Source organism: Athene noctua, chromosome 21 (genome assembly GCF_965140245.1).
Source record: "Athene noctua chromosome 21, bAthNoc1.hap1.1, whole genome shotgun sequence".
NCBI lineage: Eukaryota > Metazoa > Chordata > Aves > Strigiformes > Strigidae > Athene > Athene noctua.
The window spans coordinates 10,699,338-10,727,299 of NC_134057.1; the positions used below are offsets into that span (position 1 = coordinate 10,699,338).

The 27,962-nt window shown below is 39.3% G+C and overlaps 1 protein-coding gene across 1 annotated transcript; it reads left to right on the plus strand.

Annotated features, from left to right (window-relative positions):
* Positions 1-1,009: 1,009 nt before the first annotated feature.
* OPN4 (opsin 4) lies at positions 1,010-27,962 on the plus strand. The gene is given in 13 exon segments (XM_074924229.1): positions 1,010-1,310; positions 8,613-8,755; positions 10,652-10,785; positions 11,869-12,072; positions 13,794-13,965; positions 14,836-15,000; positions 17,140-17,247; positions 18,378-18,524; positions 18,526-18,553; positions 21,639-21,791; positions 22,313-22,381; positions 22,831-22,869; positions 23,734-27,962. Coding segments are annotated over 13 exon segments (1,581 nt in total). The 5' UTR covers positions 1,010-1,283; the 3' UTR covers positions 23,926-27,962.

Here is a 27,962-nt window from a genome sequence, read left to right on the forward strand (position 1 = left end):
TCAATTTAAGGCTAGGTACTGCCAGTGCTAATTTAAGGAAAGGTACTTGAGAAGGGGAATCTGCAAAGGCCTGGAGCAATGCAGTTCCCACTGTTACTATCACAACCATCTCACAAAGGCTTTCCAGAAAGTCACACCATCTATTTTTATTAACAGCTGCAATGAAGCTAATAGCTTGCATTAGGGTCATTTTGACGGTGGGTGGAAGGCCTGAATTCTATGATATTCGGGCTGCGGTATCTTCTAGAACAGCTTTTTCACGCTCTGTGCCTAATTCTCCACTGCAATTAAATTTCACTTTACCCCAGTAATGGGCCTTCAACTGGGAATACAGCAATTCATAGCTCTTTGCACAGTGCAACGTAAAGGAAGATTTGTGTGAATAAGAATCTGCTCATGTATGCTCTAACTAAACACAACTGAAAAGCAAAGCAGACAGGAAGGAGTGGTTATTTGCTGTTCTCTGCCTAAGGTATTTGTGTGCTTTTTGGGTTTTTTTGGGTTTTTTTTAATAACTGAAGAGCAGAAAAGGATGATGTCAGTGGATCTTATCCCTATTTTTTGTTCAGTTTTAGAAGTGGACCAACAAATAACCATGACCTAAATTCTACAAGACAGAAGTACACACAAGCACATTGTTAAATACCAGATTCTATTTCAGTTCAGACAATTTCAGCAGAACTGTACACATACATCTTCTTTAAAAGCAGACTACAAAAAACTAATTCAGCAATACAGGGAAAATTAACAGTAAGTTCTAATATTTAAGACAATGAAGTCAACCTTTTAACTTGTCTTCATACACAGATAATGTGGATATGGCATTAAAATTCAGACATAAATCTGGCAAAGGCCAAAAATATAACAGCACTTTTAAATGAGCATCAGTTTTATCCTGTCATTGAAGTGAAGCTGGAATGTGGATGGAACAAGCTTCAAACTGGGCATGTGCAGACCCTGCCACCTCCTGTATTTAAATGGGAGCTGCTGCTGCTGCCCTTGGCTAAGCTGAAGATGAAGTGAAGCAATCTGAAGCTCTAGTGAGAAACTGCACTGGATCTCACATTATTCCAGAGACTCTAACGGCTTTACACACACACCAAAAGGTGAACTGGCTGACTTAAATTCAGAGGAGAGCTCTTTGGTTTTGCTTAGATTTTGTTCACCTGAATAATCAACCCATTCAAAGGGGGATCTCTTGTCCCTCTGAGGACCTCAGCAGCACCAAAATTGTGGAGTCCTTCAGTGCATGGAATGACTCGGAAGCCAAAGTCTACACACTGATGGACCTGCCTCCTAGAGCCCCAACAGTAAGTATTTTCTGTCACTAAAAGCTGTAGCAAGTAGTTCTGCTGGCAAAGCTGGCATTTATAGAACTGTAAATGGACAGTTACGGTGCGTATACACATTTAATGCTGTAATGCAATAATGAACAGCATAATGAAAACTTTAAAATCTTCTTTTTATTCCTTTATTTATTTACTGCAGAAAGGACTGTAGAAGCAGTGTTACATGGGCAGAAGCCAGGGAGGAATGTCGAATGACAAAGTGCAACGGATATGTTGTGAACTATCGGAACAACATATTCTTGTGCATTAAACAGCTGTTTAGCAGCTCAAACACAATGCTCTCTCTCTCATTATTCAAGATGGAAATCCCCGTCATTTCTGTAATAGTCTGTAAGTGCAGTGGAGTGCTAATGTAAATGTTAAAGAGTTGTTATTTGCAGTTACCCAAGAGAGCTGTTCAGGTTTCCCCAGGTAAGTTCTACCAAAGCTCTTTCTCAGTTGTCAAATACTAAACAGAAAGAAAATTTCCTTCTAAGTGTGAAGGTGAGAATCTGTCGTGATGACACTTCAGGATGGAATTTTGTGGGCTTGCTAAAAATATTTCCTATTCCACCCCACAAGCCTGAACCAAAGGAGTTCAGAAGTCCTCTTCCTGATTATATATCTCAGTATACTAGTAGGACTACAAAGTTTTGTTCACCTGCTGTTTATCCAAAAGTCTGCTTAAAAGTAATGAATAAAAAAAATGACCCAAGCTAATTTTTTGTTTTTAAAATCAGAAATTCAACTTAAAATCTTGGTGTGGTCACACCAGGCATTTTGGCATGGCCCACATTACGCAGTGGACACTTTAAAACTCTGTGCAGGTTTCAAACACTCCAGAAGGTTTTATGCATATAGGATGTTGGATTGGGTGTTTCAGTTTGATCCCAGTTTATAAGGAAAGCCCAGTAAATATTTTATTATTTGCAGAGTAAAAATGCATTGTTTATTTATTTAATAAAACCTGTGTGCAGTGTATTACAGAAAAATAGACAAGAGAAGCATCCCGAGCAAGGTCCTTACAAACTAAATTAGATGGATAACAGGAAAACGGATAGCAGAACATAGCAGGGAGGGAGAAGAGGGACTGGAGGGCGCGTGGCAAAATGGAAAGGGATTCTGGGGACAGAGTGATTTGCATCGGAAAATTAAAAATGGATTTTTTCCTTATTCTGCTCAAAGAGGTAATTAGTTGTCCATTTCCTCTCTCTCAGCTAAGTGATTGTATTTTCAAACTTTTGCATTTTAATTTGACACAAAGATTGGTTTAAAAGCGTTCCAGTACTGAAAGCAATATGTGCTGCTTGTGGCTGAGATTAAATCCGGACGATAGGATACAAAATCTGCTACCCAAATTGCTCAACAGGACAAACATCATCTATGGCAAGCCCTGCTGTCTACTGGAAAGAGGGCTTAGCAGTTGGCGTCACCCTGCTGAAACCATAATTGAGGTGGGATTACACTCCTCTTTGTGCTGCCTGCCGTCACAGAGCAAGTGCCTACAGAGGCAAACTCAGAAATCAGAGCAAGGAACTGTGAAGGAAAAGAAGTGTTATCAGTTGTTGGAGGCCTCTTGTAGGTAGGAAGTACAACCACTGCACCTAGAAACCCTAGGAAATTACACTGTTTCTCTTCTGATAATTTTTCTAAACTGTATGATTTGTTGTAATGTCAAAGGCCTAACACTACCATTGGTTGTGTAAATCATACTGTGTAAATAAGTGGCTTCATTACCTGTATTTATAGGAAAATTAAGAACAGAGAAATGTGATATATTGCCAAAGTCAGCGTGGGACTGCCAAAACTGCCAATGTTTCGGAACTGGGCTCTATTCCATTAAAACATTCCTTCTGCAAAGCCTACAGTTTGAAACCAGATTAATTCATAAAAGCAAAGACATAGTTGTCCCTATTTCCCTTTCCTTGTCATGTTTTACACCAAATCAGATACAACCCATCCGATATCCAGGCAGAAGTAGCTGAAAAACATCCATGTCCTAGTCTTTTCTGCTCCTGGCTTTTGAAACAATGCCACACGTATAAATCAATCAATCAGTCAATCAGAACCAGCATGTTCAAATCCCCAAATGACCTTATGAGGATTTCTGCCTTCCCTAGCACTAAACCTAGCTTTATACTCTTGCCATCGGGAGAATGTAAGGAGTGGGCTATATCAAATGTGATTCATATTCAGTACAAGTATTAACACCCATGACCTTGCTCCTACCATCACCACTGTTACCTTCAGTAGGACTTCAGTAATCAACATCTCCAAGTGAACGGTCATTAAGTGATACGATTTTTGTCTTCCTCTGAAAAAGAACAGGCTTTATCCCCCAATAACAGTTAAACTGTATTCTTTGTGTGTTGTCCTTTTTTCACTTATACACAAATATTTTTCTCGTGCCATGGGCGGGGAGTAGAGCTGGACTTTACAAAATGGTATGCATTCTACTAGAAGTTATTCGGAGGTCATCTGGTTTGGTTGGTTTGGGTTTTCTTTCAATCAGTCATGAAATAACTATCTAGAAAACCTTCTCTTTAGGAAAATGTGTATAATAAACAGATTTCCAAGACAGAATAGATGCAGGCATCAACTATTCCTGGGTTTTATAGCTGATCTAGACTTTCTTCTAACCTGGGCAAGTCACCTGGGAATCATGGGTTTGTTCAGGACTGCAAAGGAACTCCTTTATCCTTTTAACTCTCCTCAGACCAGTGTCTTGCCAGGTTTTGACAAACTTCAAGGTGAAATACATGTTCTGCCCTACGCTGTTTTCTGCGGCTGATTCATTTTTACCCCTTCTCTGCTTGCACCAAGCCTTAGCAGAGGGGACTGTGCACTGCTCTCTTCCTGAAAAAGCAGGCTGGCTCCTCACACTGGCCCTCCAGGGAGAATTCTGCCCCCCTTGTACCCAGCTGTGGCAGCAGGCCATAAACAGAGAATAACGAGGCTCCGTGTTGTGCTGCAGCCTCCACAGACAAGGCCAGAACAGCACAGATCGAGACATATTTATCTGTCAAACATTTTCTTCTCTCCAAACTCTCCAAAAGCATCTCAAGTTTGCAAGTCTCACTCGAGTTTACTGAATGGTAACTGAAAACACGGTCAGTTCTGATTTAGCTGGTTTGTTGTAGGCAGTAGACAAGCATTCCTTTAGGGAGAACAATGAGCATTTTAAGAAGGCAGATTGCATTAAACCTGCTGTTTTCCTCTGTTCTAGTGTTTCCACAAGGACTCACTTACACCTGATGGAAGGAAATACACTACTGTAGAGCAACTTCATAACTTCGTTATTTCTTGCCACTAACTCTATTGAGGGAAATGATAGAGTAGGGTTTAGAAGAGGATTACACCCAGATACGGAGGATGAAAATATCCTCCACTAAGATTATTCTTTCACAGGGATAATAACCCTATTTTAGGGTACAAACCAACTGCTAAGACTCTATACTGAAAATGAATTTCCCACATCTCTGTTCATTAAGCGAGTTTCACAGCTCTGTGAAACACCCAGTCACGGTTAAAGGCAGACTGGTGTTTTGTCAGGAATGCTGGTCTGAATCAGCGTGGCACTTCCCAAGTTCCTTACATCACCAAAATTATTATTATTATTCTGCAAAATTATTATATTATTATTATAATTCTGCAAAACTATCATGTAAATAATTAATAAATAATAGATGACATGCCTATCAGAGATTAAAACCACGAATTTTTACAGTTCTAGCAAAAGGCCAGTTTTCACATACACCCAAACAGTATTCTAAAACCTGCTTCTAAGGCTGACTAAAACGCCATCCTTGGCTAGTGATATGTTCTCCAACTGACTCCCAGTACTTACTATGAAGGAATGTTGTTGTATTACAGTTACTGCCTTGATGTCCTCCACAGCTTCCATGACCGTTTTGGTTGCTTGCTTGAGAAATGTGCAATATTTATATCGACTGTCAGGAAGTTGATGCTTCCCACTGAATTGTTTCCCACAGAATTAATACGGATCTAACCCCCCCAAGCACAGTTGCTCTGTGGGTATACTGGCACCCAGTGGTAAAGAGCCTCAGGTGCAGGCATCTTTTACTTGACCCAGGCAAGCTGTAGTCCATGTCCATCCACTGGAAAATGTCCAACCTCTTAGCTTCCAGTTTAGTTTCTTTGTGCATTTGTCGATGTCTTGAACCATGTTACACTAAATAAATTGTGTTGTGGTATGACTTGGAAGAGAAATAATTAAGTGCTGGTTTTTTGCCTGTTCATTTTTCTTATCTTCATTAGGAGGTGTTTACAGAAAGAAGGCTGAACAGAAAGACATGCAAGGCAACAATGCTGTGTATTATCAGTGCAATTGAAATAGTTGTTCAGAGTATTCTCAAAGGACAGTTGCTACAGTGGAGATTGCGACAGTGGGATTTTTATTCTCCCCTGCCAACCAAGTACTCACGGGTGACAACAGAAGACAGAGACTAAACAAGGTTAATCTGCTGGAGAAACTGAATAGAGAAAAGCTTTGGGAATTGTCTGGTTTCTTGATTATCCTGCTGACCTAATTTCCTCAAGCACTCTCTTTTTCTCCCTGTCCTTTCTTTTGACATACAATTCTCGTAGAAGATCTAGAGCTGAACTTGATACGTGTTTACATCTTCTAGTAAGGAAGCTCTGTGTATGCAACTTAGTGAATTTGAAGTGCTTAGGTCTGATCTAATGCCTTGTCAATCAGCTAGTATCTTTGACTTAAAGAAGCATTGAATCAGATCTTTATTTCCAATAAAAAAAAATGAAATTACTTTTTTTTAATAATTTACTTTTTCCTCTCGGAGAACAGCCACAGTTGGACCCTATGGTAAAAATCCCTGTCCTACAGGAAGCCCATGCTAAAATGTGAATTTATTCCTCTTTGCAACAGACCTTTTTTTCCCTCATATATTTAGCATTATTTATATTCCATCACTGCTCCAGTATAAATATTATTCCTTTATTTTTTTCCCACATGACATTTTTATTGACTCTGAACTTGTTTCATTCCTGAATAAGTCACTTTAAAGTCTTCTACTGTCCCTTAAATAACCTTTCCTCTCTTGTAATTTCTCCATGTATTTATATTTATCTTTTAAATTTTTCCTTGTCCTTAGTCCTCCACTAATTTAATTCAAATTAAACCCATTTTAATCTGTTCTTTGTAGCCACAACAAGCTCCTTTAGTTGCTTCATTTCTGTTACCTTGATCCAGTTCTGATTAAATGAATAGCTACAGGGAAAAACATCAGAAATCTCCATTCCATTAATAAACATCATTAACTCTCTGTAGAACAGCAGTTAAAAGATGTTCTAGCCACAAGGCTAAGGAGAAAAAAACCCCAAACAAACCAAAGAACACCCAATCTCATTTATTTAAAACAGTTTTATCTCAGACTCTCCCTCTCCATTTGCTATTAGCATGGGATTCTTTTTGTTATTTTACTGGCAGTGTGTTAAGCACAGCAATTTCTGCCCAGGCAAGATGCCCATTGATGTTGATGATGTGATGCCAATTTACACTTTGCTGCAGGAACCTGAACCGTCATTCGGTTAGTGTACCAACCTTCACATTTTGTTCCAATTACAATAACAGCCAGAGCTACATTTTCTCTCTCTGAGTTCAAAGTATTTGTCCAGCAGTTCATTGCTGCTAATGTAGAAACCCAGGGAGTGTGCTCCAGTTGCTGATTGCTGCGGGCAGATCTTCAGCACACAAAGCAAAGACAATCTCTTCCAGAATTCCAGACCCTCCTGGGGTTCACCGCTTGCTACTGGCACATTGGTTTTAAATACACACTGTCTCTAATAACTCCAGCCCGATCTCACAGATACATTCAGAAGTAATGTCTGCCTCTATTGTCTGGAAATACCCAGTTCCTTTAATAACCGTGGTGGTGTCAAAGTCATTTTTGAGTTGCACTCTCATGGTGAATGCCAACTACTAACACAACTGTAGCATAAAGGGGAGAACTTCGTATCTACCTCTGTGCACTTTTGTCCTTCCTTAGCAGCCACCTTCCTTTCCCTGGGAGGGAATGACTGCATATGACAACTGTACCACCACCCGCCAGTACTGGGGATTGGAAAGAGCATATCCAGCCCCAGAGCACTGTTTAAGCTTGGTGCAGACAGAGAGCTTGGTACAGGCAATTCCCTTGTCCTGGGCCACGGCCAAGTTGACACTATTCACAATAGGCAGGCTACAAACGATTCAAAATATTTCCTGGGCTTTTCTCAACCCTGGTGCGATTCTCATAGCTCAGTAGCTGAGAAATGCCATGGCTGCAGCTTGCAGGCTTGAGCTACGAGCAGTGGTCATGGCATGCCAACCTGGAGCGAGAGCCACCCCTGATGAGAAAAGCCTGGCTACGCAGAATAGACAGGATCTGTCCCTGCAGATGAACGAGGACGGGGCTTGGTATTTTTCATGACTCCATTAGCTGGCTGGAGCTAAGACACGTTTAGGATAGTGGCAGTTGCGCAGAGGTGAGTGTTTAAGTCTCCTTACCTGGCCTGGGATGAAAAGGCAGCAGAACAGTGATGATCAGGACAGCTGTTCTCTCCTCTTCAATTTCTTTCAGGTCATCCTGCTTCCTGGGTGCCGCCTTATTGTTTGCTTCATTACTAATCTGGGGCCACTTGGCCTAAAATGTGTTTGTGGCTCCCAATACTTAACTAAAGAATGTTAAATTATTATTTAAAATGCTGTAGGCTTCAGACTTGGCTACTGAATTTTGCTATATTAGTTAAGACAAAAATACTTTCATCAAGTGCTTTATCACATACTTCACGGAGAGCAAAATGCATATTTATCCATCGAACATCTTTTCTACTTAGAGAAGCCGAGGCAGTGATGTCAGAGGACAGCAGAAATCATGCTTCACAGGTACAAGAAACTTTCCTGAAATGAAAACTACAGGAAATGTACTTGTTGTTAAGACTCTGCGTTAATGATGGTCAGCTGCAATGAAAACAGTCCCTTCCTCTCTTTTTCTCCTCTATATCCTTATCCCTCTTTTGGAAGAGAATAGTTTGCTTTTCTTCACCATAATCAACAATAAACATACAAACCGCTCCTTGACCTTTGCACTGCTGATGGCATATTCATTTCCTGAAGATGATCAACAGTGAATGTAGTTTGAAAGCAATTTGCTTATTCTGACTTTTTTTTTGCTTGCAGTCTTTTTGCAGTCTTTACCACTTGCTCTTCTAGGGAAGCACATGCCAACTTCTTCAGTGAAGTCTGACCTCTTGTTTACTCCACAGAAGATGACAGTGCAAGATGTTCCTGGTGCTTTTCCTACAGTGGATGTCCCAGACCATGCCCATTATACAATCGGGGTAGTCATTCTTATCGTGGGGATCACAGGAACGCTGGGCAATTTTCTGGTCATCTATGCTTTCTGCAGGTATCTTTCTTTTGGATGTTTTTTTGAATACTCAGATTTATGAACTTTATCAGTACTTTGACTGTGCTCTGCAAATGCAGCACTGGCATACTATCAGACTACTATGCCGACATAGTAAAATGCACTGAGGGACATTGCTGTAGGGAAAAAAAAAAAAAGTGGCAACCTGCCATTTCCTTCTGACTTCCTCCCATTAACTATAGCCATGGCAAAATTGTTAGCAGAATTTCAAAGAATCACCCAGATATGCCAAGCAATAGCAAAGCAGAAACCTTCCAGTGAATTTTTTTCTACTGGGCTGATGGGATATTTTGTACCCGTGTCTCCCACATATCTTCCCTATTTTAGATGTTTCCTTCTGCCTGCTGCTTACCACTCAGTTTCTTTTTCTCCTCTGTTCCTCACTGGCCATGACTCTTGTTTTCACATTTTCTAACATTTGGCTTATTTCCATTTAACTAAAGCCACATTCCAAATTTTGTATCTGAAGGAAATTGGATCTCTGACAACAATGTGATAGTATTTTCACCATTCCTGTTCACTCTGTTTCTGTTTTGTCACACTGGGCAGAGCACTGGCATGCTGTCTAGGCCAGTGAGCTTCTACTGCACTGGTCTTTGAGCACTAATGTAATAAAACAAAATAAGAGCATTTATCTGATAATTTGGTTGTGTTAACTTAAATCACTGGAGTGTGGACAAAAGTAGTCTGGGTCTCGAGCCTGTATTGATGTGGTGCATTAAATGGTGGGGTTTGGTATGTGTGTTCAGAGTAGATACCAACACGTAAGTGTGAATGACACGGCCTTGAGAACAGGAAAGGTGTTGGCATGCAGACTGTGTGTGTGAGGATGCAGCACATGAGCTAGCTTAGCTCTTTGGCTGGTCCCATGGCTGTTGCAGTTCCTCTGGAGGATGCAGCCTGTCTTCATTTGAAGATGTTGTGAAGACGGAAAGGGATAATGATAGCAAAGAAACAAGTACATCACAAGTTCAGAGAACACCTCAGATGCCTACAAAGCAATCTCAAGTGATTGCAAACTGTAAGACAGCCAGCTGCCTGAAACAGAAACATGTTCAGTAACTTTGCAGACTATTGAAAAAATACCAGTGGCCCACAAACATCTACTAATAGTATCTCCTTGCTCCTAAAGTGACGGACAGGGGACAGTAGTGCTAGCGATTGATTCTGGATCAGTGCAAAGAACTCATCATTTATTCTGGTACTTTTCAATCGTGTCCAAGACTGAAAATTTGAGAAAGGAGCTAAAATGTTACACTGAGCCCCAAACTGAGGAGCTCTCAGTTGAACGTTTATGTGTACCCTTTAAAACCCTGTCTTTTAATATTATAAATAACATATACAGGCAGGATACACCGAAGGCTGGCTGTTGCTCCCTTTAAAGTCAGTGTCTGGGCCAGTAAAATGAGCACCGTAGAGAAGAACTGATGTAAACCAAAATGCTTGTTGTGGTACATAGTGAGTTTGCTTAATCCCTGTATTTGGAAGTCACTGTTGATTTTATCAGCAGTGGAAAATTTGCTCCCCTCCCCCAGCTTAACATGACCCAGATCCAGAAATCCATGGAGTACATCAACTTTAATTTCCTGTTAATCACGGACATGCAGTGCACTGGGTCAGAATATTTAAAGAACAATATGCTTTATCCCCATCACTGAGCTGGTTATCAAAACAATCCTCTGAAGTGCACAGGAGTGTCAGGGTGTAAAACTGAGCCTTGCTTATGTTCTCTCGCAAGGGAAATGAGAAGCACCCTGCCTAGCTTGCTGTGCAGTGTGCCTTGGTATTTGTGAAGCTGCCAAGGCTCGCAGGGAAGAGTAACAACATAATTATCAGTGCAGCAGTGTTTAGCAACATTCATTCTGCTCTCTGCAGGAGTAGGAGCCTTCAGACTCCCGCCAACATATTCATCATCAATCTAGCCATTAGTGACTTCCTGATGTCCGTTACGCAGTCTCCGGTTTTTTTCACCAACAGCCTCCACAAACGCTGGATTTTTGGTGAGAAAGGTTTGTATATGTTCTTTCTGAGATATCACTAAGTGTGTTCTTCCCATCGTGGCAGTTCATTTACTATTTCCTTATCCTCAGGTACACTTGCAATGTTGAGAACATGACACTGTTTCAGTGTTGACACAAGTATTTCTTTGAACATTTTTGTCTGTGTGCAATAAATACATTCCCACCGCAGAGAGGAAAATTATGTACATGAGACGGATACAAAGGTGACATTGGCAACAGAAGGCACAGGAGTAGTCTTCTTGCCAGCATTTTTTCCCAGTCATCTCACAACTTAGCTACTGGCAGAGTCATATGACAAAGCAGCACCACCCCTCAACACACCAGCTTAAAAGCCTGTCAAAAGTGAATTCTCACAACAGAAATATGAACTGAACATTTCCTGTGCAGTAAGAAAATGTGGAATGAGGGTATATAGCTGTAGTAAGAGAAAGACTTTGCCTCTTGAGCAGGTATGGACAGAGAAGAAGGTCAGAGAAGTAATGTTGCTATGTTGATCTCTGATGAACAAAAAGCACATTTTTTCAGTTCCATGAAGTGTTCAACTGCATACATGTTAAAATAAAAAACCAAAATAAACCTCTGCTTTTAATCATTAGGTTGTTTGAATAAATCAAATCACTCATTAATATATTCATAGTCTGCATACTTACTTCAGTTATGCTGACCTTGAGATATAAATGGTTCCATGATATCAAAGTAGCTATAACCCACTGTTAAGCAAAACAGCTGTTTCTATGGGAGCTGCAGTAAAACTGGAGTTAAACAAGATATTAACGGACTGCTGAAATGATCCCACTAGAAACATCAGAAATCAATGAGTGAAAATATGTTAAGTATCACTGTCTCCAGCAATTCAAGCAAACAAATTCTTTGAAGTTTATCTCCATGGATAATGTAATTAGCAAGACAGCAGCTTTGAAACAGCATTACAACTGCAGGAAAACTGAAGTTCCATTGCTTTACAAATTCCAGAAGATATTAGTTCACAAGAAACACAACTTGAACTCTCCCAGAAATTAATTAGCATGGGTAGATTAATTTCACTGCTGCTTCTGTCATCTTCATTGAAAGGCTGTGAGCTGTATGCCTTCTGCGGAGCTCTTTTTGGCATTACATCTATGATCACTTTGATGGTGATTGCCTTGGACAGATATTTTGTCATCACAAAACCTCTGGCTTCTGTTGGAGTGACGTCTAAGAAGAAGGCCCTAATAATCCTGGGAGGAGTCTGGCTGTACTCTTTGGCTTGGAGCGTCCCGCCCTTCTTTGGATGGAGTAAGTGATATGGAATAAAAGTTTCTTTCCCTCATAACACTGGATTAAAGACCATTTGCAGGTATCGAAGAGGGTAGAATTAATGGCTTGTATATTAACCTTGAATAAATCAATTTGAAGAAAACTAATAAAATACATCTTGAAACTAAAGATCTCTAATCAAAGGGAATGAAACCCCAGTGTGTATTACAGCATATGATATGACAATGGCAATTTTGCTTAAGCTTCATTACTTACTGAATAAAGAACAGTAGATCAAATCAAGCCCAAAATTTATGAGGGATGCACCTGCCCATTATCCCATACCTAATTCTGTTGAACAAAATTCAACAATGTAAGAGTCAAGTATATCTGTGGTTTTTCTGATTACTTTTTTCCTCCACAAATGTGCTGTGTAAGACAGTAGTGTCAATCTAAATTTCTTTATTCATATAAAAGAGGAATACAGTCTGAGTATTTTGTGCAAGTACATCTTCAGTACGGCTTGACTGTGTTCTAGCTGGGCAAATTGCACTAGGTGTTGGTCACATTCCCCATTCAGCCACGGGTGTCTTCACTAATGCCTGCAAACTGGAACACACATACAGCATCGTGATCCTTGCAGCTTGTTACAGAAAGAGTTTCTGTGATTCTTCCTTATTTGAATCTGCCTCGCTACTGTAAATTTGTTTCCTATGAGTCACCAGTTTCAGTCAGTAAGTTAGAATGAACTAATCATTCAAAATCCCAGCCCATTATTGTGCTCCCTAATTCCAGAAGAGAATGTGTCAGCTCAGCTGAGGTGAGAACATAGCAATGATTGATTTTTCCCAAAGAATGCTGCAACCAGCTCAGCTTCTGAGTAAAATTTCAGCAGATTTTTGTTACTGTCATTCTGCTCTCCCATAAATGTGAAGCATGTTTAAGCAGGCAAACTGCAATACTGGGAGAAGCAGCCAGTACTTGAATAAGGAGCGGTTAGAATAAAATGACAATATAGTCGTAGATTCTGGATTCTTAACTGGAGAAGGTAGAAAAATTGCTCGAAGGGTGTTGTTCTCTTGTAATTAGATTCTAACAGTACCCACAGTACTAACTCTCATATGCTAATCAGATGCATCTGAGCACATCTGGTGCAGTCTTTTTAAGAGTTCAACAGAAAATATCACTGTAAACAGTGAAAATTAAAATATAAAGGTAAAGACATTGCTGTTGGCAGTTTATTTACTAACAGTTGATACAGTTCCTTTAAGGAGATTATTCCAGGCAGAATATCACACATGTCTGATTTTTTTTTACTTGTACTCAACTTTACTTCATGGCAAAATTAATTTGATCTGCACAATAAATCTTTCTTCTTTGCACAGTAAATTTCTTTTATCTGCACAAGCTTAAAAAAGCGGAAGCTCTGGGGATCAGTTTCATTTCACTCTCTGGGCAGACAGCAATTTGACAGGAAATGGAGATATTTAAAAACAATATGGGTCTGATCCAAGACCCGCTGAAATATTTGGAGAGATGCTCCTTGACTATGTTGAGCTGTAAACAATATTCAAGAACCGAAACAAAATTATTCAGCTTTCCAATTTGAAGCCTTATACATAAATTCAAAAGGGCTTCAGAGAAATTTCCCTTTAAGAGAAGAGGACAAAATCCCTCGTTATTCTGTATCTTTCTCTAACTTCTGCACTCAGAATGAGAATGACCCCATGGCTTCTGCCTTCTGCTGTCTTTCTTTCCAGGTGCATATGTCCCCGAGGGTCTGATGACTTCCTGTTCCTGGGACTACATGACTTTCACACCATCAGTCCGTGCCTACACGATGCTGCTTTTCTGTTTCGTCTTTTTCATTCCTTTGATTGCTATCATATACAGCTACGTCTTTATATTTGAGGCTATCAAGAAGGCCAACAAGTAAGTAGCCGACAGTCTTAAGATTCTATCCTTCTGTTTAAGTGACTGCTTATTTTCTTAAAACAAAGACCAACAGAAGAAAATTGGGAAGTTTTTCACTTTTAATTTGTATGCACGACTGAGACAGGAAATTCTGTCAACAGTCAGCATAGTAAGAAGTATGATGCTTTGAAGGGCCATTCCTGAATTTCAGCCAGAGCTTTTCAGTATATTGTCTAACGATGCAGAAAAGGGTATGAGTAACAGCCGTAGAATCTAAAGGATGAGAAAGGACTGTGGAAATTAACCAACCAAAAGAAGTATTAAAGGGACATCAGAGACACCTAACAATAGTGTATCAACAGTTATTCCACAGAAAAATAGATGGAATTGAAGTACAAATTCCATGTTTAACAAAAGTTGAAAAAGAGGCAAAGCATTTAACCACAGGCCTCTGAAAAAAACCTATTGCTGTAAAAATAAAGGGCAGTGTTTGCCACTACATTTGTAATCTGTAGGTATCTGTCCTGTAGATACCAGCACATCTAGTCACAGAGCTCATAAATACAGAGTAAGGCAGCAAAACTGGGCCTACAGAAGCAAAGGCTTCTCTGACTATATTTAACATTGTTCAATTGGCTTAAATACATAATTCATGTGGAAATTCTCCTGGTACAGGACTACTTTCTTCTCTGAAGCACCTGTGAAGTTTGCCATGGATAGGTACAACAGAAGTCCACTGAATTGTGAAGGACCAGTCACATACATACATGTAAAAGTGCATGACTTCTAGCATAAACGAGCACAAGAGTAATTGTTGTCCCATTTTATGAAGCAATCTGCTAAACTCCGTGCCTCCTTTTTTTGCTGTTGTATGTTTATTTCCCCTAGGTCTATTCAGATATTTGGATGTAAACATGGAAATAAGGAGTTCCAGAAACAGTATCAGAGGATGAAAAATGAGTGGAAGATGGCCAAAATCGCACTGATTGTCATCTTGCTTTATGTCATTTCCTGGTCACCATACTCTGTTGTTGCTCTGGTGGCTTTTGCTGGGTAATTATGAATGTATCAGTAAAGGAATACTCAGTGAAAGCAAAAGATGTGGAAGTGTAAAAGACAGATGAAAGTCAAAGCTACTTGTCAAGTTTAATATCTGAAGTGCATTCGAAACAGTCACATATTTAGGAATAACATTTAACAAATGAAACACATGCTGTGATTTTTTTCTTAGTTTGACTTTTAAAAAAAAAGAAAAAAGAAAACAGAAAGGTTATCATTGGCAACATAACGCTACTGTGCTAATGATTTCTGAATGGAGGTTCTCTTGCTAGTATATTTAAAGTATCTGAACTTTATTTAGCAGCAAAATGCTAAATAAGGGGGCCCACAAGATCCACCAGGTTTGATTTTCTTTTCTTTCTCCATTTCTTTTACTTACAAAAGTCTATTCATTCTCTTGTGTTACATCAAGCTGGTGAGCAACACAGTTTCACTCAACTTTTTTTCCATTTCTGAACTATGCCTTTTAGGCAATCCTCCTGGGATTTTTCAGAGATTAACAGGCCAAGCCTGGAGGCCTTCTGTGGACTTTTATTACAATGAACTCAGATAAAATCACTGCATGCCACGTATGGGAGGCAGACATGGAGTTTGTGGCAACAGTCCTCGACTAAAGACAAGTCATCTGACAGAGCAGCAATATACACAAAAGGAAAGGAGAACCTTAATTCCTTTAGAAAGTGTTTTGGATGGGGAACACTGAGCTAGCACACAGTCACTAATATTCTTGGTCTATAGGTTGTATTTTCTAGTAATGGTTAGCTTAAACAAAAGCCTTTGTCACTGTTTCTGTTAGCTGAACTTTTCATCAGTCTTACCCAAGCACTATCTCCCTCATCTCAGGGTCAAAAACTCCATTCCAGCAAGGTCATACTGTTGTGTGTTCTCCAGAAACTGTGAAGAATTACACCTCTAACCAATGCTTTGAAAAGTATGATTAGGAGTAACCATGTTAAAATTGTATATAGAGAACATGCTTATCAAAGCAAAGCCTTAATTTAGAGGTGATGTGGCATCTCAACATTCAGGCAGCTGACAAAACGATTCTTCTACTGCCAATGGCAAACCATTTCCACCTCATCACAGAGCATCAATATTCCCACAGTAAGATGAAAAATTTCTTCACCAGGAAGATGAGCTGCCCCGTACTTATGCAATCCTCTTTGTTGTTTGCAGCACTCATATGAGAGACCTTCTGAGAGAGGCTTGAGAGGAAAACCTGTTTTCTCCTCTAATATTACAGGAATACAAGGCTAATTGAAAGATGGATCATAGACTGTCTTCTCAGGAAGAAGTGCAGTGATAAAGAAAGGATGTTATCCTTGGGAGGAAAGACTGACTTACCAAGCCTTTTCACTTAGAACTCTTTCCACCAGCGCAGGAAGAGGTCTTCACAGCCTCTAAAGCAGGTCTATGGAGAATTTGCCTGGTAGAAACTGCCTACGAAATGTTATTGTTATTTTGGTCTGAGCTGTTCTACTGACTTTCTTCTGACCAAGACCTTACAGGCTACTTCAATCTATGTTCAAAATTTAACTGGCTGATAGCAGCATGGCAGATAGACATCAATCATAATTATTTTATCCTTTAGGGTCACATCACCTGCATACATGCATGGTCACAGTAACACCTGAGCATAGCATGACACCTGAAAATACTTTCCCTTCACTGTTTAGTTCAGATCAGGCAAAAATAAAGTCTGAATAGGAAAAAAGATTTATTAGTTATCTTTGCCTATAATGCGTCATTCCGCACACCTATTTAGCAATATATTACTCAGCAAGTATATCTGCTGAGTTTGGAACAGATAGATGCTCTGATGAATCCACATTCACTTATTGAAGGCTGAATTTGTCTCTAAGGTAAACAAAAGGGGAATTGCCACTATCTTGAGTCATAGTAGTGAAGTGCTGCAAGAGAGCCCCAAGAAAATCATGTTTCTCAGAAATGCAATTAGGCTGGTGTTGATTTTTACAGGCAAAGGATGTAAAATTTGTTGTCTCACTGACTGGGCACAGAACTCCCCCTTTTACTCTCTCTGGAGCACTAATAAAGCATTGTCTTGTCAGTGCGTAACTGCAGAGAGTACACAGAACTCAATACTAAATATATAATGCATTTGCATTACTCTAGGTATTCCCACGTCCTAACTCCCTTCATGAACTCCATACCAGCTGTGATTGCCAAAGCTTCTGTCATCCATAACCCCATCATTTATGCCATCACTCACCCCAAATACAGGTAAGTTCACTCTTATAAGCCATGTTTAATACAGCAAAAAAAACCAGACAGTAACTTGGTCACTTTTAGGACTAGTACCTGAACTCTGCTTCACCTGCTCATTTTACCTCTGTAAGACAGCCTTGCCCTCCCGAAGATAACTTCTCAATGCCATATACATGTCAGGGGAATTTGTACTTGGAACAAATTACTATGCAGATAGGAGTTAGAGATATTTATGAATACTGATCTGTACTTACAGATCACATGATAAAAGATAGCTTCCCACCTCAAAAAATACATTTTTTAACTATCTTCATGAGAGACACAATCACTGTCACTGTTGCAAATAGCAGTTTGTTAAATTAACCAGGCCAGCAAGAGATGCAATTCATTAAATCCATCCACCTCTTCCCTATTTTGTGCATTCTCTCCACCTTTCTTAAGCTTTCGTATTTCAGAGTATTTCTTCTGAGTTGTAACACCTAGGGCCATTACCAGTTCAGATGCAGGCTATGAGATCTGACAGAAAGCAGCAAACCCATTATATATGCCGTTGTTTCACCCTTTACCAAGACCAGCTCGGGAACTGGATAGAGAAGAACTGGGCATGAACATCTAAGCGGGGAAGTCTGGGAAGAAGAGGAAAGCTAGGCAAAAGTTTCCTTACACCACATATGAGGAAAGAAATACTGTAATATAACCGCACATTTTGTACAACTCTACAGATAGCTGCCAGACAGATGTGTAAGAGGAAGCTAGAATAGCTGCTTAGGGGAAGATTAAAATAATTCATTATATGGTATTTCTGCAAGGTTCAATTTAAAGGGACAGAATTTTATTTTTGCCCTGATTAAGCTGAAAGCAGATAAAACATCATTTTAATAGCTCCCCTCAGTTCGAAGAGCTATATTTTAATGCCCTTATCCCTGCCAAGCAATAAATCTGAGTTCTGCAGAACACTGTGAATAAGTGATCTTGCAGAGTGATTATATATGAGCTATTGGATATCTGGAAAACTCTTTTTGTACCCAGTAATTTTCCAGTCCATGCAGCATTAGTTCATGTCTCTGAATAAATGCATTGTTTACGATGACCGAATTTTTGTGCTAACAGAAAAATCCTGACTGGTTCTATCTCTCATCCATTAGAACAGCCATTGCAACATATGTTCCTTGCCTTGGATCCCTGCTGAGAGTTTCTCCTAGAGACTCCCGGTCTTTCAGCAGCTACCCCTCCTCCAGACGAGTGACTATAAGCAGCCAGTCTTCTGATGTAAGTGGGCCACAGAAAGGAAAAGGTGACTCCTCTCTCTGACAGTGAATCAGTAAGGGAGACACTTCCCACACACCATTTCTAATTGCCAAGTAATTAATTTTCATATAGACTCCTTCGAAGCGGTAGATTCTTTAGATGAAACGCATTATGGTGCTCATTACAAGAGCTCCAGAGAAAGCAGAAGGGACAAAGTGAAATAAAAGACAGAAGGCTGAAGTGTAAAAGCAGAATGTAGATCTTTATGTTTTTGCTGGTTGGTGTCACTGAGGAAGAGTGGAAAGATGGAACAACAGGAATTTTAGTAAGTAAGGGAAGCTCAGAGTCAGAGTGCCCTTGAAAGTCTGATCATGCTTCTAGGATGTGCTTGTCTGACCACAGATTTAGTCTGGAAACATGCGAAAAAGCTACTAAATGGTTTGCTAGTGAAAGCAAGGATGTAATGAAACAGATACTGTTTTCTGAAAGTGGGATGTATGTGGAAACATATTCACCATTAGATTTAGACAAATCAGTCAAGCCATTACAGAATCAGTCTCACAGAAGACCTCAACATCTTGCTGCTGCCAGTCTGAGTGAAACCAAATGTTTTGCACGGCAGCTGAAAACAGGGCAAACGTTTGGCATCCTAGGCAAACTCTTGCAATCCAAAGTTACATTACCAACTAACTAAGCACATTAATTCACTGCACTTGCTTTAAATGAAACTTCCAAAGGTATGAAAAGCCGTAATTTTCTTGGTGATTCTTTTTCATAATCAGGTAATAATTGTATTAATGCAGACAAGTGCTGACTTCTGACAGTTGTTTTTAACAGTGACATTTCCATTTCTTTGCACTCTATGTTCTTCTGACTTCTTAGTCCAATCAAAATTAAATTCTTCTGGCTAATAGCCACCATTCAGGGGGAAGGTTTTAAAACTGGCTAATAAAAAGGAAGATTTTTATATTGCATCTCTTAGATTGTGAATCCTGATTCTTTAAAAAAAAAAACCCAGAGTCCTTCAGTAACACTGTGTGGTGTTCTACTACTATCAGTGCTGGGAAAGGGGAACCACACCACACTTTTTGCTTAGGAAAGCAACTCTTGATACTTGAGGTAAAACAGTGGAATGAATGGAGAACGAAAATTACTGAAAGTAAAAAATTACAAGCAATTTTCATGCTTCACAGTCTGGAATTTTCTATGAGACTTGAGAAAGTTTGGATCCTGTTCAGAACAATGACAGAGTCAGGATTTTCTGACAAGAATATATGTTTCCCTTAACTAGTTGATTTGACCATAGAACACTGATTTATTAGTAAGTAACATCAGTTTAGCTGAAGTACAGAGCAGAAAGAAGGGCTCAAATTCAAAACAAACAAAATTGCTTCCATGCTCACTGATAATTTATTTTGGTTTTTTTTTGCACCATATGTGGCTCAATGAAGCCATAAGATTTCTAGACATACACTCACAATGCAAAAAGGCAGTACATATGCTGCCATGTATTTTATGTCAAGGCTGGTTATCAAATTGTAAGCTGATAAATTATCTTGATGCTTTTTTTTTTGCTTTTTTTTTTTTTTTTTGTACTCCTGTGGATGCAAAGATATTTAGGACCTTGGAAAATCCTAAAGAAACAATTTACAGTCAATTTTTTGCAATGAAAAGGAGCCAAGCTCCAGAACAGATGCTCAGAAAATAAAGTTGCTTCCATTTTAAAATTCAAGGAAATGGGACTGTAAGTGCTAATACACTCTGTGCATGTAATGGGAAGCACAGGACACATATTTTAAAACATCAGGATCCAGAAAATAGCCTAGCCCAACCTCTTGTGATTCAGCACAAAACCGTATGTTTAGATTGTCCTCCTGGATATTTTGTTAAGCTCTTCTAAAAAATCTTCCATGGAGACATCTCAGTCTGGAGACACTTCACTCTCTAGACTCATCTTCATCGTTTGCTTCCCCAATAGTTAGCATGTTGCTTAGGAAAAGCATCAACCTTGATCGTCACTGTTCCAAATTAAAATAATTTTTTATTCCTTTTTTTCTGTGTTCCCCTTATCCTTCCCCACAGTTACACAGCAAAAATGATCCTGACCCTTCTTGAAGCAATCAATCTGTTAAGTATTAAAATTCTGGTATAGCACCACCAACTGGGATTCTCTCTTAGTAGTAACAGATTCATCAGGCCAATTTCTCCAGTTCCATCAAAGTTCATGTTTTTCTACACCTCTTATTTTTATTTTATTCCCTGGAGAAAGTTTATCAAAGTGTCAGTCATTGAAAGTATCAGTAATTGCTTTGAGTATTTTCAAACAATCATATACTCTCACCTGATGGAAGGTAGATCCAAAGCACATAGATTGCTTATGAAAAACCCTTGCTGCATGAAAAAATATAAGGAAGTATATCACACTGTTATGTTCACCCATTTTAAGGCAAGAGACACTGTCAAACAGAAAATGCCATGAGCTGCTCATCAACCCCATTAGCTGTTTCATTGTTTTATAATGATCTATGGAATTCTGTGATTCTTCATCATTGTAGTGAAAAGTCTGACAGAGTGAGGAAAAGGAACAGAATTTTTGACTTCTAGGAAATTCTGGTGGGTTGGGGTTTTTTGTGGATTTTTTTTCCCATTGATTGGAACAAAGATTACAAAATCCAGGCTCCTTCATGAAACAAAATGTTTCTACAGCACCGATTCTGCAGTTCCCAGGCACTTCCTTCTGTTTATTTCTGCCACTTTGGAAACTTTGGCCCTAATTCCTCCAATCACCTGTGCTTCCTAATCGGGTACTACTATGGAAACACCATCTCCTCAGAGCTACAAGGTGCATCAGAGAAGTTTCAACAATAGACTATAACCAAACACTATTTTGTTGGAAATTTTGCAGTGCATCCTGAGGAAAAAAAAAAAAAAAAAAAAAGCAAGCCAAATTTTAGACTCAACAGACTTGATAGTTTTGCTTGTGCCTCTTATAAGCAAAGATTTTATGAAGTCATACATGGCATAACTTTTGTGAAATGTCTTTTATGCAATGTCTGTCTTTTTTATAATTTCTGTCTAGGTAAAACTGATTCTCATGGGGAAAACTGGATGGAAGTCCAAGGAACCCAGAGTGATTGTTTTTGCTGTATTCATTTTAGGGCTGTACTGACACAGAAACTGATACCCCCAGCATGTTCTCCAGACTTGCTAGCAGACAGATTTCCTATGAAACGGGTAAAGACACAACTCAAACTAGTGACGTAAGAGCCAAACATAAGCTGAGGAGTCGTGACTCTGGGAATTGTGAGAAGGTAATAGACTGCATAATACCTAAGTTCTCTGACAACTGGTAGGTCAACAAATGTGCAGATTTTACCATAATTAATCATGAAGGTTCCTGCCAGGAAGATGAGGATAACCTATGAGTTAATACAATGAGTAATGACTTAGAGGCTGTAAAAGGTCATCAGCTTTTTATTTCCACCCTGGTTCATTATTCAGCTGTCTTTGCTGTATTTCTGACAAGCAATGGTGCTGTTTTAGTGAATTTAGCATCCGAATGGTATGTTGTCTTGTGTTTGGTTTTAAGTGAGAATTCAGTAATATTTGTATCCCACTGTCCAATTTATTTGGTCAGCCTTTCTGTTGTCTCACCATTTGCTATCAAATGAACACATATGGTGAGAGAGGCTGTCTTTAGGATATTACTATTTTTCAGTCAGTCTTCTCTGTGCCCCTTTTTAAATTTTTCCTATTTGCATTTTATGTATGTAAAATATTGTGACATACCTATATGTCATTTGTATCTTTCTTATCTGTGTTCATTTTTCAGACAGCTGTAGATGCTGATGACATATCCATGATGGAATTGAATGTCACCGAGTACACTGCTACACCTACTGTAAGAATTATTTTAATATTTGGCGTGGGTCTAACTAGCCGAGGGAGCAAAAACTAATGACAATTCCACTCTCTGATCACAAATTAAATTATTTTTTGAGATGAGAAAATGATATTCCCAGCATAATATAGGAAACATGACCACAAAGGGTAGATCATTGCTGAAATTAAGCAGAAGGAGAACACATGCACTACAGGGTTCTCCTTAAGTCCAACTTCTTCAAGGAACTTGAATACTTTCTTGAATTCAGTAGATCCCCTGATGAGGTCTGTGATTTCCTCCGTGGAGCACGGGAGCATTGATTTTTTTTCCATCTTTATATGGATAATATACACAGTAAGCTGAGATAGCCATTCTGATGGGTGTATCTCTGAGACTGCCACAGTCCTGTGGCAAGTACTGCTGTACAAAGTGACAGTTAACTCTTTAACGTTCTCTGTTCTGGGTAGCAGCAAACATCTAAAAACTGCAACTTGAAGGAAATCGAGGTAAGTTTTTGAAACCATATCACCTATTCAGTAAGATGTTGTGCTAGGGTCTATTTCTTCTTCCATGTAACAAAGCTACAGCATACTGATAAATCTTTTCTGACATCTGCCACAAGTGAGTCAACTTGCCTTAATTCCCGACAGACAGGGAAATAAGAGAGAAGAGTTGACAGATGAAAACAAGCCAGTTTTATCTTTGCAGTATTAATCCCAATGTAATATAAACATCTAAAATTACCTCTTTATTGTTAGCAGGGATCCTTATGTGTTAGCCTAATCCTAACACCATCATTTTTTTGGTCATGTGCAAGTGACAGCTAACATTGCTGTTGTCAAAAAATGCTAATTAATCTTTCCCTCAATTCCTGTTTTCAATTTAATCTTTCCCTCAATTCCTGTTTTCAATTTATTCTCTAGTTTGCTTCACCCTTCAAACAGTTATCACTACATTTTACATCACCTCTTGCACCAACAAACCTAAGCAGTGCCTCTTTATGGAGGGACTCCTTACCTGACTGAATTCATAGATTGCCTGAGCATACTCACAGCACTTTTGTGCATAGTCAAATGTGCTGTCATTAGCCTGGTCTTTTATCAGAGTAGACCAGCTCTTAAGTAGCAAATGCAGTCTGTGATTTAGTACATTAACTTGTTTAAGAGTTTTTTGCTCATAAGTTATTAATGAAATACTAAAAAAAGTGTTCAGATCTACTTTTTCCTCCATCCTTTGTTTGGTTTTGAGTTAGCCATGGGGTTCAGCAAAGGGCTTATCTAAATATATGCCACTGTTTCACACATGATGCAACCTGATCTCCTTATAGATGTTTGTGTTTTCCATTTCTTTTAAATCCTTGCATCCTTTAGAGAGGTGAGAGCCTGAATGATATTGGACAAAGAAAAGGAGAGTCTCACCACAGACTTTCTGCAGCCCAGATACCCAGCATTACAGTAACATACAGCAGTGTTCAAGGAACAGAGCAGCCCTCTGGATACAACTCTGGTTTTCTGCACCCTAAGATCAACAGCCGCAAGCAGAACAAGAAGTCCAACAGCTAAGTGAGCCACGCAAGCCAGACTCACCTCAGCCAACACCTCTGGGACAACTATGGACCAGCTGAATCCAGAACAACTTCCTACATTGTTCTGCAATGCTCCTACAAAGACACAACACAAGACAAGCACAAGGAGTAAGCTTTCCAGCATCAGAACTATCTCCAGTGGTTCACTTCTTGATCTGAGTGACATTGTAATTTTATTCTTTTTTCTTTATGCAGCTCATGAAACAATTTCCTTCACTTGGATTTTACTCTGCTTTACTTCCACCACTGCATGGATCTTACCTACAGGCCTCCGAGGATTAACTTGAGAGGAAAGGGAAACAGGAGATTCAAACCTGGCCTTTGTTCACTTTGTGTAGTTTAACTTCAAAGCTATTACAAAGCTAAAGCTGAGAGATTTGGGGGAAAATGTACATTACTTCCTGAAGACAGTTTCTTCATTACTGTGAAGTTCCTCAACCAAATGAAAACTCAATCACACAGTCAGTGCTCCCTTCTCTCATTAACGACCCATGTTCCCTCATTTTCTTCTACAACTGAAAGGCAATACAGTTGAGCAGTAATTTGATGTCTCAGATCTTTGTCTTAATTTCTGTGATTCTGGGGGAAGAGACAGGAAAAAGTCAGAGGACAAGGCTATGGTCCTTTCCACACTTAGCTTCTTTTTCCAAGAGTCACTAAGAAGCCAGTTTAACCCACTCCTAGCTAGCCTCCCCAGAGCTATAGGAAAGTGTTAGGAAACTCCTTCCAACTTTCCTTTAGCAGGTTTCATGAGAAGAACGCAGAATTCAAAGCAATGCTTGTACTGAAATATCTTATGGATAAGTCAATCTATCTGCCTTCTAATACTTCAAATTGGTTTACCTGTAGACTTGCTTTTCTAAAGTAAATCTTGGGAGAAAGGTTAGTTCTTCAAAAATAGTTGTTCTAGAGATGTGTGGAATCCACACCATTCCCACTTTAGCATTTTAATTTTCCCCTTCTCTAAACAGCAGCATTCTTATAGCTCAGGTTTGTTTCCACAATCACTAAATCCATGAGATTGTACTTATTTCCTCCAAAAGCAAAGGAGTTCTACGAGACAGTGATTTTCTGCTTTTTCCTGGTGCATCTTCTAGTGCGTGAGAAGAAATGGACAAAATTCATTTGCAACCCATAGCAGTCTACATCACAAGAATCATAAGGTATAGTCAGTGGGGATATATACCTTCTGAGCCCAAAAGGACAGGGCCCAAAGAGCTACTGAAACAGTATGTCTCCATGGGCCCTCTAGTAGCTCGCACTTTGTTGCAATAATGGAGGGAAGTCACTTTGTCCTAAGTAAAACAGTTCTTCCCTATGTCACATCAGAACAAGCCATAAAATCAATAAAAATATAACCAGCTTATTCCTTTGAGGGAAAAAAAAAGCAATCAGTGGGTTCTGGAAGATTTGGGGCATTGTTTTGAAGCAAACTTTTGGAAACTTACTTCAAACTGAGGTTTATTAGAAGGAAAATTATTAAAACTAAAAATGAAGGTGATAATGACTTCTGCAGCAGCCAAATATTAAATCATGAAAAAGTGGGCTGTTCAGGCTGGTAATAAACTGCCAAGAGAAACAAACTGTTCAAAATCCAGGACATTTTATGCAAATAAGATCATACGCATTAGAGATGGAAAGGAGCTATTACAGTTCCTTCCTTCACCTACCACAACCGGATATTGTCTCCAGGCAGAGGACAATATTAAACTGATAATATACACAGCTAGCAATAAGGACAAAGAAGAGAGAAAACCTATCTTCAAACAGGAGGTACGTTCAAAGATACTCATCAAGTGTAAGGAATTTTATTATGACTTATTGCTTAGGCTTTTAAACTTATTTAAAAACATGAAGCAGTAATTCTTCCCATCCTTTGTCATGGAGGCCATTCACACTAGTGAGAACTGGGAAGAAATGAAATGCTAGTGAATGCTGCCCATTTCACATGGGTCACAAAAGGCTGAGCCTGTCCAGAAAATAGCTCAAAGCTCGCACAGGCTGTTTCATGTGTTAATAAGAAGTGCATGGTATGTGTCATTAAGAGCTAGACCCTTTGCTTCTGTCAAGATTTTGTTCCCAAGTAGTATTCTTCAAGACTATACTCTGCACATTTCTGCATTCCCTTCCACTTTTAGAGGGTATAAAAAGAATACTTCCATGGCTAGAAAAGCCTCACGAATCCACAGCACGTTGTTCTCTATATCCTTCAACTCCAGCATGTACTAGAGATTAGTTTGTATCTATAAAAAGAACTACAGCTGTTCATGCTCGTCTACTTACAAGAGGCTTGAAAAGCATATATTAATTAGGGAGAATTTGTCTGGGAGCACTTCAAAACTCTTGTGTGTACACCCTGTGTAACTAACAGCTTTGCCTTCCCTTCACCTCTACTGAGGCTATAAAATTCATTCAGGGGAAAGCCTACAAAATTCATTTCACCCGAATATCTCTCCAAGTGATTCACACTGTAACCCCAGTGGCATTTGGAATAAATCATTATTAGTTCATATTTCATCTCAGCAGCTTTATTTGTGTCCTGTATCCTCTACTTGGCAGCCATTCTTTCCGCTTTGCTGTCTCTTTACACCCGTTAACACAGATGACTGATTGGATTAAAATAATTTAGGACTGAGATGATTCATATTTAAAGTCAACTGTACAGCCTGTTCTGCACTGGAGAGACTGCCTGTAGTTTACCATGCAAGTGGGTATGTTCCAGCGACTTGGAGGTGTGAAAGGACTAGGGCAAGACTGAGGTGTTTCCCTTTGGCCTTTTGTAGGCCAGGAGCTGTTCACAGAGCAGCCTGCTGGCAAAGAAAATGGCAAGCAGTGTTGGGAGTTAACGGACAAGCTCTTCACCTCCACAGGCTCAAGCTCAAATTCGGACTTGCATCACAAATGAGAATGTTTGTTCTGAGCATCCAAGCAATTCTGCAAAAGCTGCTGAGTAATTGGTCACTACTGGTGGTCCTGCAAAGAAGGTGCCACGAGCCAGTGTAACCAAAGGCTGCTGCAAGTCAAGACTGAAGTACTGCTGCATAAGGCAGCAGGCACAAGTCGCCAATCTTTCCAATTTTCCCATATTGCCAGGGATCTCAGTCCCTATGTTTTGCAGGTTACAGCCTCATTTTGGAAGCTGTTTTGCATCCCCCACTGGACTAAAATGTGGTTCTTGGTTTCTGAACCAAGAAGATGGTTCAGAAATAGACACAAAAACCTGAGACTACATCATTGGATAGCACAAGCTTTCCCATGTAGTTTCATAAAGGACATTCCCTGAAGAGGCTCGGGAACACTTATGGGCATGCTTACAATTGCTATATGTTTCCCACTGACTGGAAAAATAGAATGGAAATTCCATACCCTTCCACACAGTGCCATGCCCAGAGGGTCACACAGAAAGTGACCCTACTTCTAACATAACAGCACTTCCTCCAAAAGCCCCAGTACTTATAAAATGTATTACACATGCCCAGATGCACCCTTTGGATTACTATAAATGATTTTTTATAAAGTTTTTCACATGCCTAAAGTTAATCATGTGTATAAACTTTTACATAACCCCTCAGAACACACAATTTACATGAAGAAGTTAAGAGTATATTAGGTCAGTACTAAAAGTTACTACATTTAAAAAATATTTTTCCAGTCTAGTATTTGCTGTACTGCTGGAACTGTACATTAATAAATCTTCTAAGTTTCACATTTTTTAAAGCCAATGTTAATACTGATACATAAGCTGGCTTGCAAACTGTATGGTTATTAGGCCTACTGTGATTTGATGTAGAAAGCAGTAAGCACTTTGGTATAGCAAACCCTTACAAAGAGGAGAAAGAACAGTCCTGAGAAAATGCACTGAAGTTGGAATCAGAAGTTCAAGATTCTATTTTTTTTCTTGGGAAAATTACTTAGTCTTCTCATATACCAGTATCTCTACCTGTTAAATAGAGGTAATATGCTCTTCATCATGACAAAGTTACTCTCAACTAGCTTTTGCAATTTGTTCCAAGA